This window comes from Ptychodera flava, chromosome 6 (assembly GCF_041260155.1).
Source record: "Ptychodera flava strain L36383 chromosome 6, AS_Pfla_20210202, whole genome shotgun sequence".
In the NCBI taxonomy this organism is placed as follows: domain Eukaryota; kingdom Metazoa; phylum Hemichordata; class Enteropneusta; family Ptychoderidae; genus Ptychodera; species Ptychodera flava.
The window spans coordinates 16,834,941-16,850,094 of record NC_091933.1 but is presented as its reverse complement, the minus strand read 5'-3'; the positions used below and the strand labels follow the sequence as shown (position 1 = coordinate 16,850,094).

General features: G+C 38.3%; 3 protein-coding genes across 3 annotated transcripts in view; 1 reads left to right on the top strand and 2 right to left on the bottom strand.

Moving 5' to 3' along the window:
- Positions 1-2,993, bottom strand: LOC139134988 (uncharacterized). The gene is made up of 2 exons (XM_070702134.1): positions 1,805-2,993; positions 1-598 (listed from the first exon to the last, which is right to left on the bottom strand). The coding sequence occupies exons 1-2, from the start codon at positions 2,021-2,023 to the stop codon at positions 215-217; spliced, it is 603 nt and encodes a 200-aa protein (XP_070558235.1). The 5' UTR covers positions 2,024-2,993; the 3' UTR covers positions 1-214.
- Positions 2,994-4,237: 1,244 nt separating this feature from the next.
- LOC139135012 (THO complex subunit 7 homolog) lies at positions 4,238-11,495 on the bottom strand. The gene is made up of 7 exons (XM_070702173.1): positions 11,356-11,495; positions 10,638-10,761; positions 8,929-9,056; positions 7,555-7,699; positions 6,487-6,553; positions 5,616-5,685; positions 4,238-4,787 (listed from the first exon to the last, which is right to left on the bottom strand). Exons 1-7 carry the CDS (start codon positions 11,375-11,377, stop codon positions 4,705-4,707), a joined length of 639 nt encoding a protein of 212 aa, XP_070558274.1. The 5' UTR covers positions 11,378-11,495; the 3' UTR covers positions 4,238-4,704.
- LOC139135006 (ataxin-7-like protein 1) overlaps positions 11,400-15,154 on the top strand; it is an 86,278-nt gene continuing 82,523 nt past the window's right edge. The window contains exon 1 of the mRNA XM_070702163.1: positions 11,400-11,517. The gene's annotated coding sequence lies outside the window, so the exon portion shown is untranslated. The remainder of the gene's footprint in view (positions 11,518-15,154) is intronic.

Genomic DNA, 15,154 nt, shown 5'->3' with positions numbered 1-15,154 from the left:
TGCTATCTCACTGATCACTTTAATGCCATAATAAACAACAAACCAAAATTTTTTTTTTAAGCAAAGTAACATCACAAACAAAAGATTCCAAACTACGGGAAGTGAAGTTCATAAGTTCCAGTCCGTCATCTGCAAAGATCATTTTTTATCAGGACAGTTTCTTGCTAAATGACCCAATTTTCCACATACGAAACATTTCATGCTTTGACGGTAATCAAATCGTGGACGTTGAGAATGGATACGGACGATAGTCTCTTGAAGGTCTGGTGTGTTTTAGAAATTTTCCAACTTTGGAGGCAATCTCCTCTTCTTCCTTATTTCCAAGCAATAACACAATTGGTTTTCCAGCATCGCTTCCAAATTCATTCCCCTCGAACTGAGACAATACTGCTCTGTATCGCTTCAACGTCGGATGGTTGACAATCGTAGCCCTGTCTACCAACACTCTAAGGGCGTTAACCAATTGATACCGTGACGCGGACATGTGGGCTAAATCCATCAATTTCAATAGCGCTTCTTCAACATTTGCTGTGTCAGCAGCTTGCTGCAGCTTATCGACTTTTTGCTGTAACTCGTGCAGAGTATTCCTGTCAGATACCTGCAACATAAAGCCGATATCTAATTAATGACAGTCATATCTCACTAACTCTTATTTCTATAGCCGTTTATTCTCAATGTCTACCTCTTCGTAGAACATTATTATTTACAAGAGCCTCCTCGCTCTACAATGTCTACCTCTGCGTAGAACGTTATCATTTACAATAGCCTCATCGCTCTACAATGTCTACCTCTGCGTAGAACATCATTTACAATAGCCTCATCGCTCTACAATGTCTACCTCTTCGTAGAACATTATCATTTACAAGAGCCTCATCGCTCTACAATGTCTACCTCTTCGTAGAACATTATCATTTACAAGAGCCTCATCGCTCTACAATGTCTACCTCTTCGTAGAACATTATCATTTACAAGAGCCTCATCGCTCTACAATGTCTACCTCGTCGTAGAACATTATCATTTACAAGAGCCTCCTCCTCGCTCTACTCCAAATCTCTCATAAGAAAAACAAGTAGATTTTATTCATTGCACAAATAAATAAAGAGCGCCTCTACACCCGGAATTCACATGTCTTCCTAATGTCTACCTCTTCGTAGACAGCATAATACACGAGCTTCCTTACCTAACTTTGCAAATCTACAACGTACACGTGCATAAAATCTCTACGTGATCCCAAGTCTCTACAGTGGCTTATACTTAGTCAGTTTAGATGCATATGCTCCCACCATATTTAACCAAAAAGACTTCAAAGAACAAGTAGAGAGTATGGAGAAAGATAATAGGATGGAATAGGAAAGGAAAAAAAAATAGCTGTAGCCGTAAGGAAGGCAAAGGTGTGAAAGGGGTGAAATTCAAACAAAGGTGTGAAAGCAAAGGACAACAGGTGAGCGACATAGCATAACGAAGTTCTGGTCAGCACAGGAGTGAGGAATGTCTACATGCAAAGACAACCAAGAAACACGATGAAATAAATTAGAAAAGTGCTATGATAATAAGAAAAAGTATGCTAAACGCAAACAGAAGCAAAACTGGCGCTGTCAGCACGAAGGAGTAACCCACTCACAAAAGGAGTAAAATTACAATATGAAGGGGCTCACCTGAGGAACAAAATTTTCCTACTTGTACCGTGAAAGAAATAATAATGACAAAGGTAAGCTAAGCGTGAAGAAGGGCAATACTGGCGCTCTCTGTATCAAATAGTATCCCACTCACAAAAAAGAGCATAACTACAAATGGAGGAGCTAACCTGCGACACAGGGTTTGCCACTGCTTGCACAGTAGGAGGAGTATTTACATGTTGAGTAGCACCATTTGCAGACGGCAATGGAACCGCGGCGGTCGCAGATGGCAAGGCCGAGGACGGAGGTTGCTCTGCTTGCATGCGGGTTGCAGGCTCAACAGGTGGTTGTACGTGCTCTGAGGCAAAATTCTGAGCAGCAGTGGAAGCTGAAGGGGTTGGTTCCATGGCAGTGCAGCTGTTGTAAGAAGCCTCCCGTCGTTAGCAAGTGACACTGATTAGATGGTCACTGGCCTTTTATAATACCATATATGAATATTCATAATCTGCGTAGTAATTTCGCGTAGTAATTCGGCTTTGAATAAATCCATATATGCCAAAATTCAGACCTCTAGCTCTATTGGCTTGCCCACAATTATATGTGGGCATAATTAACGAGGTAAAGCATGTGTTGTCATAAGGTCTCCCATCCTACTAAATATAAAGGACATAGCACTTGTGGTTACTTATTTATTGACATAATCGTGTATTTTACGTAAAAGGTTATCGAGGTCACATGACATTTTGTCAAAAAATTTCTATCCTATAGTCTGTCCCTATATACTAAAAATCATACATTTACCTCTATTGGCTTGCTCAAAATTAGATATGCACATAATTAATGAGGTACAATATGTGGCGTCATAAGGTGTCCCATCATACCAAATATGAAGGGTGTAGCACTTGTGGTTCCTGAGTTATGGACAAATATGTATATTTGAGGTCAAAGGTCATTGAGGTCACGTGACATTTTTTGAAAAAAATTGTATTGCTAAGTTATCCCTACATACCAAAAATCAGACCTCTTGCTCTATTAGCTCGCTCAAAATGAGATATGTGCATAATTAATGAGGAACAATATGTGGCGTCATAAGGTGTCCCATCATACCAAATATGAAGGGTGTAGCACTTGTGGTTACTGAGTTTTGGACAAATATGTATATTTGAGGTCAAAGGTCACCGAGGTCACGTGACATTTTGTCAAAATAATTGTATTGCTAAGTTATCCCTATATACCAAAAACCAGACCTCTAGCTCTATTGGCTCGCTCAAAATTAGATATGTGCATAATTAATGAGGTACAATATGTGGCGTCATAAGGTGTCCCATCATACCAAATATGAAGGGTGTAGCATTAGTGATTACTGAGTTATGGACAAATATGTATATTTGAGGTCAAAGGTCACCAAGGTCACATGACATTTTGTCAAAAAAATTGTATTGCTAAGTTATCCTATATACCAAAATCAGACCTCTAGCTCTATTGGCTTGCTCAAAATTAGATATGCACATAATTAATGAGGTACAATATGTGGCATCATAGGGTGTCCCATCATACCATATATGAAAGGTTTAGCACTTGTGGTTACCGAGTTATGGACAAATATGTATATTTGAGGTCAAAGGTCACGTGACATTTTGTCAAAGCGTCTGAGATATCTGCGTGAACGGATGGACTCACATGGATGGACTGATGGACTGACATGACCCATCTATGAGCCCCCTGGACTTTATCTGTGGGGACTAAAAACTGTGTCACTGCATCCTTTTTGCAATATGAATACGATGAGAAACTAAATTTTATTTTTCTTGGCCTTATACATGGGAGTCTATGGACTGCCTCATACATGGGAGTCTATGGACTGCCTTATACATGGGAGTCTATGGACTGCCTTATACATGGGAGTCTATGGACTTCCTTATACATGGGAGTCTATGGACTGCCTTATACATGGGAGTCTATGGACTGCCTTAAACATGGGAGTCTATGGATTGCCTTATACATGGGAGTCTATCGATTGCCTTATACATGGGAGTCTATGGACTTCCTTATACATGGGAGTCTATGGACTGCCTTATACATGGGAGTCTATGGACTGCCTTATACATGGGAGTCTATGGATTGCCTTATACATGGGAGTCTATGGATTGCCTTATACAGGGGAGTCTACGGAGGCGAAAACTAAAAAGTCCTCTAACACGGCCAAATTTGATCACATTGTGAAACAAATCAATGTGCATCTGTATGAGGTAGAGTACTATCCTTTTACCAAGTTTGAACGAAATCGCTCCAGGCGTCTCTGAGATATCTGCGTGAACGAAAAAAGTCATAAAATATGCAAATGAGCAATTAATTAATAAGCCACACCCACCAAAATCTAATCAGATCTAAGTCTCATCATGATAATACCAAATACCAAATTGCATGACATTGACCTAAGGGTTCTTAAGTTATGAGTGGAACAAAATCTGTCTACGGACGGACGGACAGACGGACAGACAGACAGACGGACAGACGGACGGATGGACGGACAGACGGACACACACACAGACATTGTGGCGACATAGGACACCTTTGGTGCTTCGCACCACGGTGTCCAAAAATGGACTGTGGCCAATGCATACAAAAAATACTTTTAATATTTTTTAAAACCAACATACAATCAAAAACTAATTTCACAGGCAAAACTATGGGAAATTAAACAGCATAATAAGTGCTGCATTGTCGTCAACAATGTGAGGACAACTTTTAATACAATACCTTGACATTCTTTTGATTATCAATACTTCTGTCAAGAAGTCTTTCAGGCCAGGTTAAATTCATCAACAGAATAAATGCAAACCTCTGCTTTTGATTTCTGAAAAATGTCTCAACACAATGTGTTTCACCACAATGTGTCATTACTGCTTCTTGATTGTTGTTATATGAAAAAGTGACTTCTAACATCAGGTGCAGTCAGTAGCCTTCAATATCTCAAATCAAACATAAAACTTTATTGGTTAAATAATGTCATATGGTGTTGACTTTGTACCTGAACTAAATACTATAAAATTGGGAAATTTTGAACGACCAAACTTTACTCATATTCCTAGTTGGTGGTATTCATTTCCATGGAGCTGTCTAATGCTGATGTATCCATAGTGCTGCTGTCCAATTCTTCTTTCTCATCCTCTGTAAACAATAACAAAACACATAAATAATATTACGGTAACTGGTTGCGGCAAATACTTACTCAACTTACAGTTGTGATATACTCCTGGTTCCCTGTATACAGGTCCAACTTTACCATAGAAAACAATGGATTTGGGACAAACCATGGTGGTGAAAGGGTTAAGACCAGGAAGAATGATGAAATTGTTCCCCAGAATTGCCACTTCTACTTTGGGAACTTTTTAAAAAACTGTGGCAAATATATCCTTCTGCATTGCGATTATTTATGTGATGTCAGTGAATGAAAAAGTGCACAAAAAGCCCATCTTGAAGATGTTAAAAAGACAATAATGCAATTGTTTTACTCTTAGGGCGTATCTGTTGTGCACACTTTTACAGTTGTTTGCTTTCTCCTGGGAGCTTGTGGAAATGCTCATAATTTGTCCTGTCAGCACTGCTTGTATATATGTAAGGCATCTAATATGGTGGACAGTTTGTAAAATCTAGCCTCCAAGTCATCAATATCAATGTAACTCTTGAGAGATTTTGCTGGTTAGTGAAAAAAAATAACTTTTTGAATGCCACATCAGTACCTTTGCAAAAAAATCTGAAGAACAATATTTTTTCTCTGGCCTAGCAATAGACATTACACAATTAACGGTGAGAAATGTAGGTTCAGTGGTTTTCCAGTTTCACAAGAGTCATTCTGATGCCATTTGCAAATATTGGTGTTACTTAAAGGATACATAAGGCAAGCAAGTATTTGGTAGCAACTATGAGAGCTCTCTGGGGAAAGTTTAGATATTTGGTGAGTAATAATAACTGTGCAAAGTGATTAATTGTACTGACCGTCAAGTATTCTCTGTAGTTCATGTATTGAAGTTATCAAAACATGGAACTGCTTCCTTCTCATCTCAAGCTGAAATAATAAAAGACATAACAGTTACAACAGCATTTATTGTTGAGGTGAATGTGCCAGTCGGTGCTACTAGGACCCTAGAAACCTTACTCGGGTTACAGTAATACTTGGCAGAACAAAGAAGACATCTTGTAGTACTGAGCAAACACTGCAGAATGTTACTTCAATTCCCAAATCACACCCTATCCTGGAACAATAGCATAAACAGGATTTTTACAACAGGCTTTTTGTGGCTTCATGTGGACACATCAGGAATTGAAGAAATGTTTTACCCATTAAGGATGTTCATTAACCTTTCCAAAAATGTTGTGCAGCGTATAGTATTGATACTGACATCCTTTACATTATTTTGCCCATCGTTTGTAAGATCTCATCTCTAATCACCAGCATTGAAAATCAAGAACGACGGCTATCTACTGTGAATAACCACACAGAACACAATAATATCTGTTTGTCATTGCTTGCAATGTTTTTTCACATCAGAAATGAATGGAAGTACCTGTAATTAAGAGTCACCACAATATATATGGAATGGCATGTGATCAGTTTTAGACATTTGCTGTGATGTACTGTGAAAAAAATTCACATCTCTCCAACAATTTGGAAAGTAAGAAGTCAAGCGCAAAAAAAGAGCAAAGTTTCTCTAGGAGCGGTTCATTGACCAAACCAAAGCTGTATTGGGCTAAACATGGACATTTCATTCCATTTCAAGTCAGGATCTGCTGAGATAGAAGAGTGGAAACAGATAATTCTTATGCTCATCTCAAGAAATCAATACAATGGTGATGAAGTCTGTCTTACCTTGTTTTCAAGAGCTTCTTTTTGGTCTGTGAGGGAATTAAGTTCTCTGTCTAATTCTTCTAGTTTTCTAAAAAGAAAAGATAAAAGTGATCAATGATGTAATAAACTCGGTTACTAAGTCGTTATCATATTTCTCCAAACCTTAACCTTTGCGTAGTTTTCATCTCTCTTTTTTGTCCCTTTGTGCTGTCAGCGATACTCAAAGATATGGTTTATAAAAGCCCTGAATATTGTCAATACAATGTTATTAGCATAGTGTCCGTATATGACAGGGGGAAGTCAAGTTCAGAATAAGACCTTCAAATGATTACATGTCATTTATTTCGCAGAACTATTCTGTTGGCAAATAATATCCATGACTGCATGATGATGAAGACAGCCAGATTGTGACAAAGTCACACTTTGATTATGGATTCCTACTGTTACATGAATGAAAATAGTGCATTACTAAGAATTTTATAGTGGATCACATTTTCATGTCATGCAGAAATGAAGAGACTGAACACTGTCTTTCAATAGACTTTCATTGTTCTACAAAACACTTCACAAATAAAGATCAGATGCTTAGTTACAAGAGTTGTACACTAAATCAGTCGTGTTTGGATTTAAAGGGGTCTGTTTTCAGACTACGATATCAAAGCTTGCTGCAATTAAGTATGCATTGTCGTTGTTGATATTATTTGATGCACCTTGATACTCTTTCTATCTATACATGCCATTCACTGTACAGATACTGCATCTCTTTTCACAGGTGGAAACGTTATAGCCTACATCCTACACGTACTAGCATTCTTACAATTCTATCCACACACTTGCATGATTCAGTTCTTTCTATAATCAAGTATGTTATCTACAAAACTTCTTTGTGCTGCACAAAAATAGGAACATAACGTAAATGCAACTGTCCTGATGTCTGATATGCCCAGTAAATGCCTGAGTTGTTTAATCTAATGTGAGATTGTGAGATGAACAGGATAGCAGAGTAAGTCGGCACTTCATAAACCGAACAGTTAAAAATGAGGTGACCGTGTCAGTTGCAAAATACAGGAAATTGATTTATTTACTTACTTGAGTGTTCCCTGTCTGTCAGGGTGTTTCTGTATAACTTTGGCCAGGGCATCGTATTCTTGTCGATTTTTCCTGATTCTCTTGGCTTCTTGAAGTTCAGTCTTGCTGCTTGCTATCTTCTCGTGGGCATCACTGATAGATTTTTCTGTCGATGCGACAATATTATGCTTGAAGATACTTCATAATATTAAATGTAATGAATTTTCCAATCACATACAAATCTAAATGAGGTAGGCCTATATGTATCAAAACAACAGCACAGTGTACATTTTGACATTTGGTTGTGTATAAAAGTGGGTCAAAATACTGGAGGTCAGACAGCGACAGCTGTCTCACAGAAGGCTGTTGTGGGGTCATAGGTCGACAAACGGTATGTTTATGATGTCATATACCTCAGTCCTGTAATCCTCTTTACAGTCAAATCAAACTTTCCGTAGAAATTGAAATATGGCTCTGGGCCATGAATTTGGAGCTATTACAAAATGTGATTTGGTACTGTCTTCGTACACCTTGGCTCATAACAGTTAGTGATTGTCTGTACCCCACTATACCGATACCCCTTCTGACAGGTTCTGGTTGCACTATTTGCATGGGTGACAAATGTGTGAATAGTAACTAAATACTATCAAAACAGTTTTCAGACTCCTGCCAAGTAAAGGAAGACAATTTCTCCCAACTTTGAGATCACAAAGGAAGCATATTTATTGGGATCTTGGTTTAGCTCTGTGTGATGATACCATTTCAAGTGCTATTATTGGAAGACATTTTTTTGAAAATTAATGAAAGAAAAGTTACTGTGACAATCTTAAATCTTTGAATAATTGCAAGTCAGCAGCCTGGGTCAGCAGGCTCTACAGCATATAGCTTACTACCCTCAGTAGCATTGGATAAACTAGTTTACAGGTACACTCTAAAAATGTTTCATTGATCAGAGAATATTTTGGATGATCAACGAGGCACCTGTCAAACAAAGGCTTGTCAATAATCAAACAGAGAGATGCCCTTTTTATCTAAATCAAGTGAACTATTTATCACAGCTTCATACTGACCAAATTCCACTGCTGTGTATCAAGCTTCTGTAAAATGCCCTACAAAGGGAGTGACCGACAGCAGTTTGTCAGGTAGTCTATAATTAGTCTTTAGGTTTTCTTTGCAACACAATAGTTCTGACAATTTGCACAGCAGGTACGTAACTGAGATTACACTTTCCTACACACTGTTCCCTCTCCTATTCACATCTCAAACCAATGGTGATGAAATTTATTCTCTTCCCATTCAAAGAACTTTTTTGGAAGGTTCGTCGTAAGTTGAAAACATAATACATACATAAAACATAGATACAGTTAACAGATACGATATTTTCCTTGAACTTACCTATGTCTTTGTAAATTTGTTCATATTTTGTCATCTCCCTCTGATTCATATCATACACCATTTGGGTTTTGGCCATGGAGAATTCGCACTGTGAAATTGTGGACAGCATTCGCTGATATGCTGCAGTACTATGAAACAGAGAATTCAAGATGATGTTGAAAGAATAAGCATGGATGCCTTACAGACCAATCAATGAGCTGCAATGATGTGCTACTCATGGTTTTACTTTTAAACTCAAATAAATTCAAATCATGTACTCGATTTTGCTATATGTATTCTTAAGCACCGATTGGAATAGGAGATACATGTGTAAGATAAATCATAAGGGTACCAGTCAACTCACACCTTTTCTAACCCGGCCAGAACCAACTCGCCCGATTCCAACTCGCCCGATGCCAACTCGCCCGATACTATTTTACAATTTTATGAGTACCTGGTCCGTATAAAATCATTTTATTTCTTAAAACAGCCTACAACAAATATTACATTGAGAACCACAGGTGTGGGCTTGAAATATGTGCCAACACGGAAAAGTTTTTATTTGCGTATTCATGTTTTGCAATTCTCTTGAAAGAATAAATTTCATTCGGTTTCTTTACGTATAGGGAAAGTAACTGCAGTTACTTGATCACGTCTTTAGGAACAGCAGGACTGTCTTTCATGACTTACTGGCCCGGCATGAAAATAGTTGGCCTCCGGCCATCGGGTTAGCGTACATGGAACCTACAACCTTATCCCTTTTCCTGCCAGACAGTAATAACAGTATCACTTTCCCAACAGCCAAGTCAGTAAAAAGCGGTATCGAGCCAAAACATGACGTATTTTCACCCACTTGGCTTGGTATGTTACAGCATCTTTTGTCCAAAAAAAATCAACTTTACAGTATTATTGTTTTCAACAGCCTTCAAATGTACAGTATTATGTTAAAATACATCATATGGAATATGTTGTGTTTCATTAATTTTAACCATCTTGACCTGGTGGTGAAATATGGACTTGGCAGGAAAAGGGTTATTACTACATCTCAAACAACGTGTCAGTTGGCATCGGGCAGGTTTGAATCGGGCAAGTTGGTATCGGGCGAGTTGGAATCGGGCGAGTTGGTTCCAGGCGGGTTAGAATAGGTGCGAGTTGACTGTAATTCAAATAATAAAGATGTACCCAACTCAAACACAGCCACCTCTATATGCAATTATACCACAAGAGGAATGTGATACACGTGTGAATTTGAACCTTTGCACAGACATATTGCCATCCGTTGGAACACATGGCACTGACTGTCCTTCACTTATGTGTTGTATTCTGAAAAAGCTGTAATATTTCCAGCTTTGGAAAATGGTGGAAAAATTTAAAATGATGGGATAACTGTTAGTTTAGGCACCCACTGCTTCACAATCAATGTTTTGGTCCCCTTACTATTAAAACAACAACACATGAAATGACCAGATTATTGAAAGCAAGTTCAAGCACGGTCCCGCCACAAAGTGAGGGACCATGGTTCAAGCAATGTAAGAATGGCACTCAAATGTGAACAACTTACTTCATCACTATTTCTGAAAATAGCATGTTATTGAAAAGAAGGTGTTGAACCAGCACATGAGTGTGAAGTTGGTGTTAATCATCAAATGACAGATATTTATGCCTGTCTACTTGGTGAAAGTACAAAATACATAAATTTATTGTACATCCGTGGCCTTGGCTAGGCTTACCATTCCTCATCACTTCCACTCGATTGACACCACTTGGTAAAAGTTTTCAGCAAACTACTAATTCTTCTATCATCACCACCTCCGACATCACCGTCAATCAGCAATCGCTTGCGTATGATCTCATCTTTAGAGGATGAAAAGAGCAAAGAACAGGACTGGATTAAATGTTGATCTGTTGTATGGATGATTGTCTTTCTTATGTGGGACACAGTCACAGTACAATAGTTGCGCAAGGTCACAAACTCGGCAGTTGTTTACCGAATAAACCGGTCCAAACGTAAATTTATCGAATCTCGCCGCTGTCTCTCGAGAGGGCGCAATCGTACAATCAGAAGAAAGCTACGTGGGGGTCTGAAATATTGCGAAAGCGGCGCTGTGGTCATAAAAAACCTAAAGGACCTCTCTTTTTAGGTACCATTTCTTGCGGCTGTTATTTCTGTAACGTAACCGTTTTCTGTGGGTCGAAAACCAGCGCTGATCCGGTGTGAACAGTGGTTCATTAGGCTGTACCCTTACCCCAAAGGTTGGCAAAACGCATGGTTGGTTATGGTTTCCGCATTTATGTTGCAATTTTAAACTCAGAAGATGAAACTTGTTAGGAAATCACGTACAGTTCTTGAAGAATTTACTGGGAAATACAAGTCACGCTCTCTAATGAATTTGCGATGAAAACGACAGTGATTATACGCCAATTTAACCGCCGTCACGTTGAACTTACCGTCAGTGATGGAAGCAGCCATTTTGAAACTCTTTTGGTATCCCAGAATACCTCGCGGTAAACACACAAGTGCATCGACTCGCGATCGCGATCGCTTTTCATCTCCATTACAAATGATCTAAAGCACTACAATAGTCAAACAAATAATTGCCAAAGTATCAGGTGAGCATTTCATTCAAAGATTGTATTTTCTGTACGCACGATGAGGCGCCCTGCACCCGAATTCTCTTGTTTCTCAAACAACCTGAGGCGTTCCGTAAAACATTCCGATTAATTGACACATTTTCTGGCGTCTCTCAGTCACGTCAACACAGAAAACCGTACTGCTTGTAACTGCAATGGTGGTCTGTTTAGAACACACATTACTTCTGTAAGGTACTATAACTAAATCTCATTCAGAGCTCTTTAAAATTCCTACGAATGTCTGCCGGTAATGGACACTATTAGGAAAGAACTCTAACAACGATTCGATAACCAAGAAACCTTCGGGAGGCACTTGTGGTTCGATTTGGTCGAAATATGGTCACGGGTTGAAAAGCTACCTCCGTGCATAGTCCCACTCCCACTGTGCTCCATGATAAAATGAAGTACTAGTAATTTCAATAGCTGTCCCGCACGATTATGCAGCCTTTGCATCACACAAGCGAACGGTTAATTTACTCACTTCCCGTGCACAGAATGAAAAGAGAAATTGCATTTAACGTAACAAGACAATGCAGGTATCATTTTAAAGGAGTGTAAATTATATTTGTAAAAGTTTTCTTTAGGCTTTGAATTGTTCCCCGGATTTTAATTTTGAGTGTGACGTCTTTCATTATATTCTGCAGATAATTTAACCCTTTTCCTGCCAAGTCCTTACTTCACCACCAGGTCAAGATGGTTAAAATTAATGAAACACAACATATTCCATATTGTGAACTTTAACATAATACTGTACATTTGAAAGCTGTTGAAAACATAAATACTGTAAACTTGATTTTTTTTTACTAAAGATGCTATGACAGACCAAGCCAAGTGGGTGAAAATATGTCATGTTTTGGCTCAATACCACGTTTGGCAGATGGGGAAGTGATAGTACTGTCTGGCAGGAAAAGGGTTACGGTAGACACTTCAATGAGGGTCTGCATGAGTTCATTTGCTATACAGTTCACTTCGCTTGTTTACTTGTAGTAGAGCCATATGGGTGGTTGGTTTTCTACCTGGTATCTATGTTCTCACTGCACAGACTATTGTTGCTAGTCATTGTATGATGATTATATTTTTATGGTGAGGACCTAGTCCAGGAACCAAGTATGAAAATATTTACAGGTGAAAGCTATTATCTGTAATTATTACAGCTTTTGTTGTTCTAATTATATACAGAAAAAAGTTTCAGTTAATTGTTATTTTAGTTCTGACAGACATATTATTTTTATTAAAGATTTTATCATTTATTTATTTAGTTATTATTTGGTTATTTTACCAGTGGCTTTTAGTCCCACGGACACCGTCCGGGGGGACTTATAGGTTTGGTCATGTCCGTGCGTGCGTGCGTGCGTGCGTCCGTCCGTCCGTTCACGCAGATATCTCAGAGATGCCCGGAGCGATTTCATTCAAACTTGGTACAAGGATTACTTCATATGTCATACAGATGCACGTCGATTTGTTTTGTGATACGATCCAATATGGCTGCCAGGCGGCCATTTTATTACGATTTTTTCATGTACAGAGCCATAACTCAGGCATGTTTCAACCGATTTTATTCAAAGTTGGTACAAGGACATTGACCAATGTCATAGATATGCATGTCAATTATTTTTGTGATACGATCCAATATGGCCGCCGTGCGGCCATTTTGTTACGATTTTTTCATGTACAGAGCCATAACTCAGGCGTAACTCAACCGATTTTATTGAAACTTGGTACAAGGACAATGTCATGCACATGCACATTGATTTGTTTTGTGATACGATCCAATATGGCTGCCGTGTGGCCATTTTATTACATTTTTTCATGTCCAGAACCATAACGCAGACATGTATCAAGCGAATTTATATAAAGTTGGTACAAGGAGATTGACCAATGTCATACCGGTACATATGCACATTATTTGTTTTGTGATAAGATCCAATATGGCTGCTGTGCGGCCATTTTGTTATGATTTTTTCATGTACAAGCCATAACTCAGGCATATCTCAACCAATTTTAATCAAATTTGCTACAAGGACATTGACCTATGTCATACATATGCACATTTATTTGTTTTGTGATACGATCCAATATGGCCACTGTGTGGCCATTTTATTACGATTTTTTCATGTCCTGAACTACAACTCAGACATGTATCAAGCGAATTCATTCAAAAGTATTTTTATCACAGACCTAATGAAGAGGACTCTATCCTCTCTGAGGACCTATAATCAAAGTACCCATTAACAAGTGGGGACTGTGTCATCAACGATGGCTGTGGCTTTTTTCAAGGAAGAGAGGCGTTTAAACCGATGAAGATAATCCTATCGGCAATTCTAAAGCAGCTATCAACATTATGTTTTCAATCCTCACATTCTGATATATTCACAGTTTAGGCCATTGAATACTCTGCAATGATGATTACTTATTATCAGTTGATTTGCATACTAAATGCTCATTAATACATTATGTTGCATATATGAATACAATTATTTAGAGATTTAGATGCATACTGACGTTCAAAATCTGGAATGGAATGATTATTCTATTTTGGAATGGTTTTAAATTTCAAATTGGTTCCACTTTCAATTATATTAATAGCATATGTGACCTCCACCCTTTCAAAATTAGAGTGGTTGGCTTTGATAAGTTTGTACCGTACAGTCCCTCCACAGTGGAGGGACTTTGATAAGTTTGTACAGTACATTTCATACGCGCTCTATGCACAAGAAGGGCTAATATGAAACAACTTCAGCATATCTTTACTGAGCCCGCAGGCCGGAACTGGATATATCCATCCCTCTGTCTATTGGTAGATGAAACGCTGAGTAAGCATAGCATTTAACAGCATTGTTAACATGTGCATCTCAAAGTTGCATCATGGATGATCAAGCACTGTTTGAATTGTGTGACATTGTCTCATTTTTGGAGCAAAACTTGATGGGAAAATGTTGTTTTGACTGTACATAGGATGATATTTTAGGACTGGATTGAAACCTTCCGAGTTTCAGTTAATGTAAACTTGACAATAACTCATAAGCTTACACTGTAGGTCCTTAAAAAAGTTTATGATAAAATTTGGCGATCATCTGAAACCTGGAGGGTTCACACACGGAAATCTGGAGGACATCGGCACTTTAGACATTATCGGATAATATTGTCCAAGTTCTTTAAGTTAGACTTATTGCAAAGGTTGAGGAGTGACTGATGCCCAATATGCTGTTTTATCGGATATTATATATCAGATAAAATGGATAATATCGTCAAACTTCTAAGGTGGAGTCTAAAATTAAAAAGGTGGAGTGACAGCCAATGCAGAACGATGTTGCTGTTTCATCGGATATTATCCTATAAAATAGATAATATAGTCTAACTTATAAGTTAGAGTCCAATATTAGAAGGGTGGGGAAGTGGCCAATGCCCGACGTGCTGTTTTATCGGATAATCTGATGAAATCGATAATATTGTCTAACATCTAAGTTAGAGTCTACCAAGTATTAGAAGGGATGGAAAGAGGCCAATGCCCAAAATACTATTTGTATTGAATAATATTATCCATGCTAGATCACTTTGGTCTCATGCTCCTGGAACTCTCTAACTTAGACATCTTGAACGATATTATTGGATAATA

Coding starts and splice junctions, on each gene's coding strand:
- LOC139134988 (XM_070702134.1), bottom strand. CDS start 2,023: ATGGAACCAACCCCTTCAGCTTCCACTGCTGCTCAGAATTTTGCCTCA. Junction 599..1,804: donor TGGCAAACCCTGTGTCGCAG/GTTAGCTCCTCC, acceptor TTTATGTTGCAG/GTATCTGACAGGAATACTCT.
- LOC139135012 (XM_070702173.1), bottom strand. CDS start 11,377: ATGGCTGCTTCCATCACTGACG. Junction 9,057..10,637: donor AGTGGAAGTGATGAGGAATG/GTAAGCCTAGCC, acceptor TCTGTTTCATAG/TACTGCAGCATATCAGCGAA. Junction 5,686..6,486: donor AAGAAGCTCTTGAAAACAAG/GTAAGACAGACT, acceptor TTATTATTTCAG/CTTGAGATGAGAAGGAAGCA.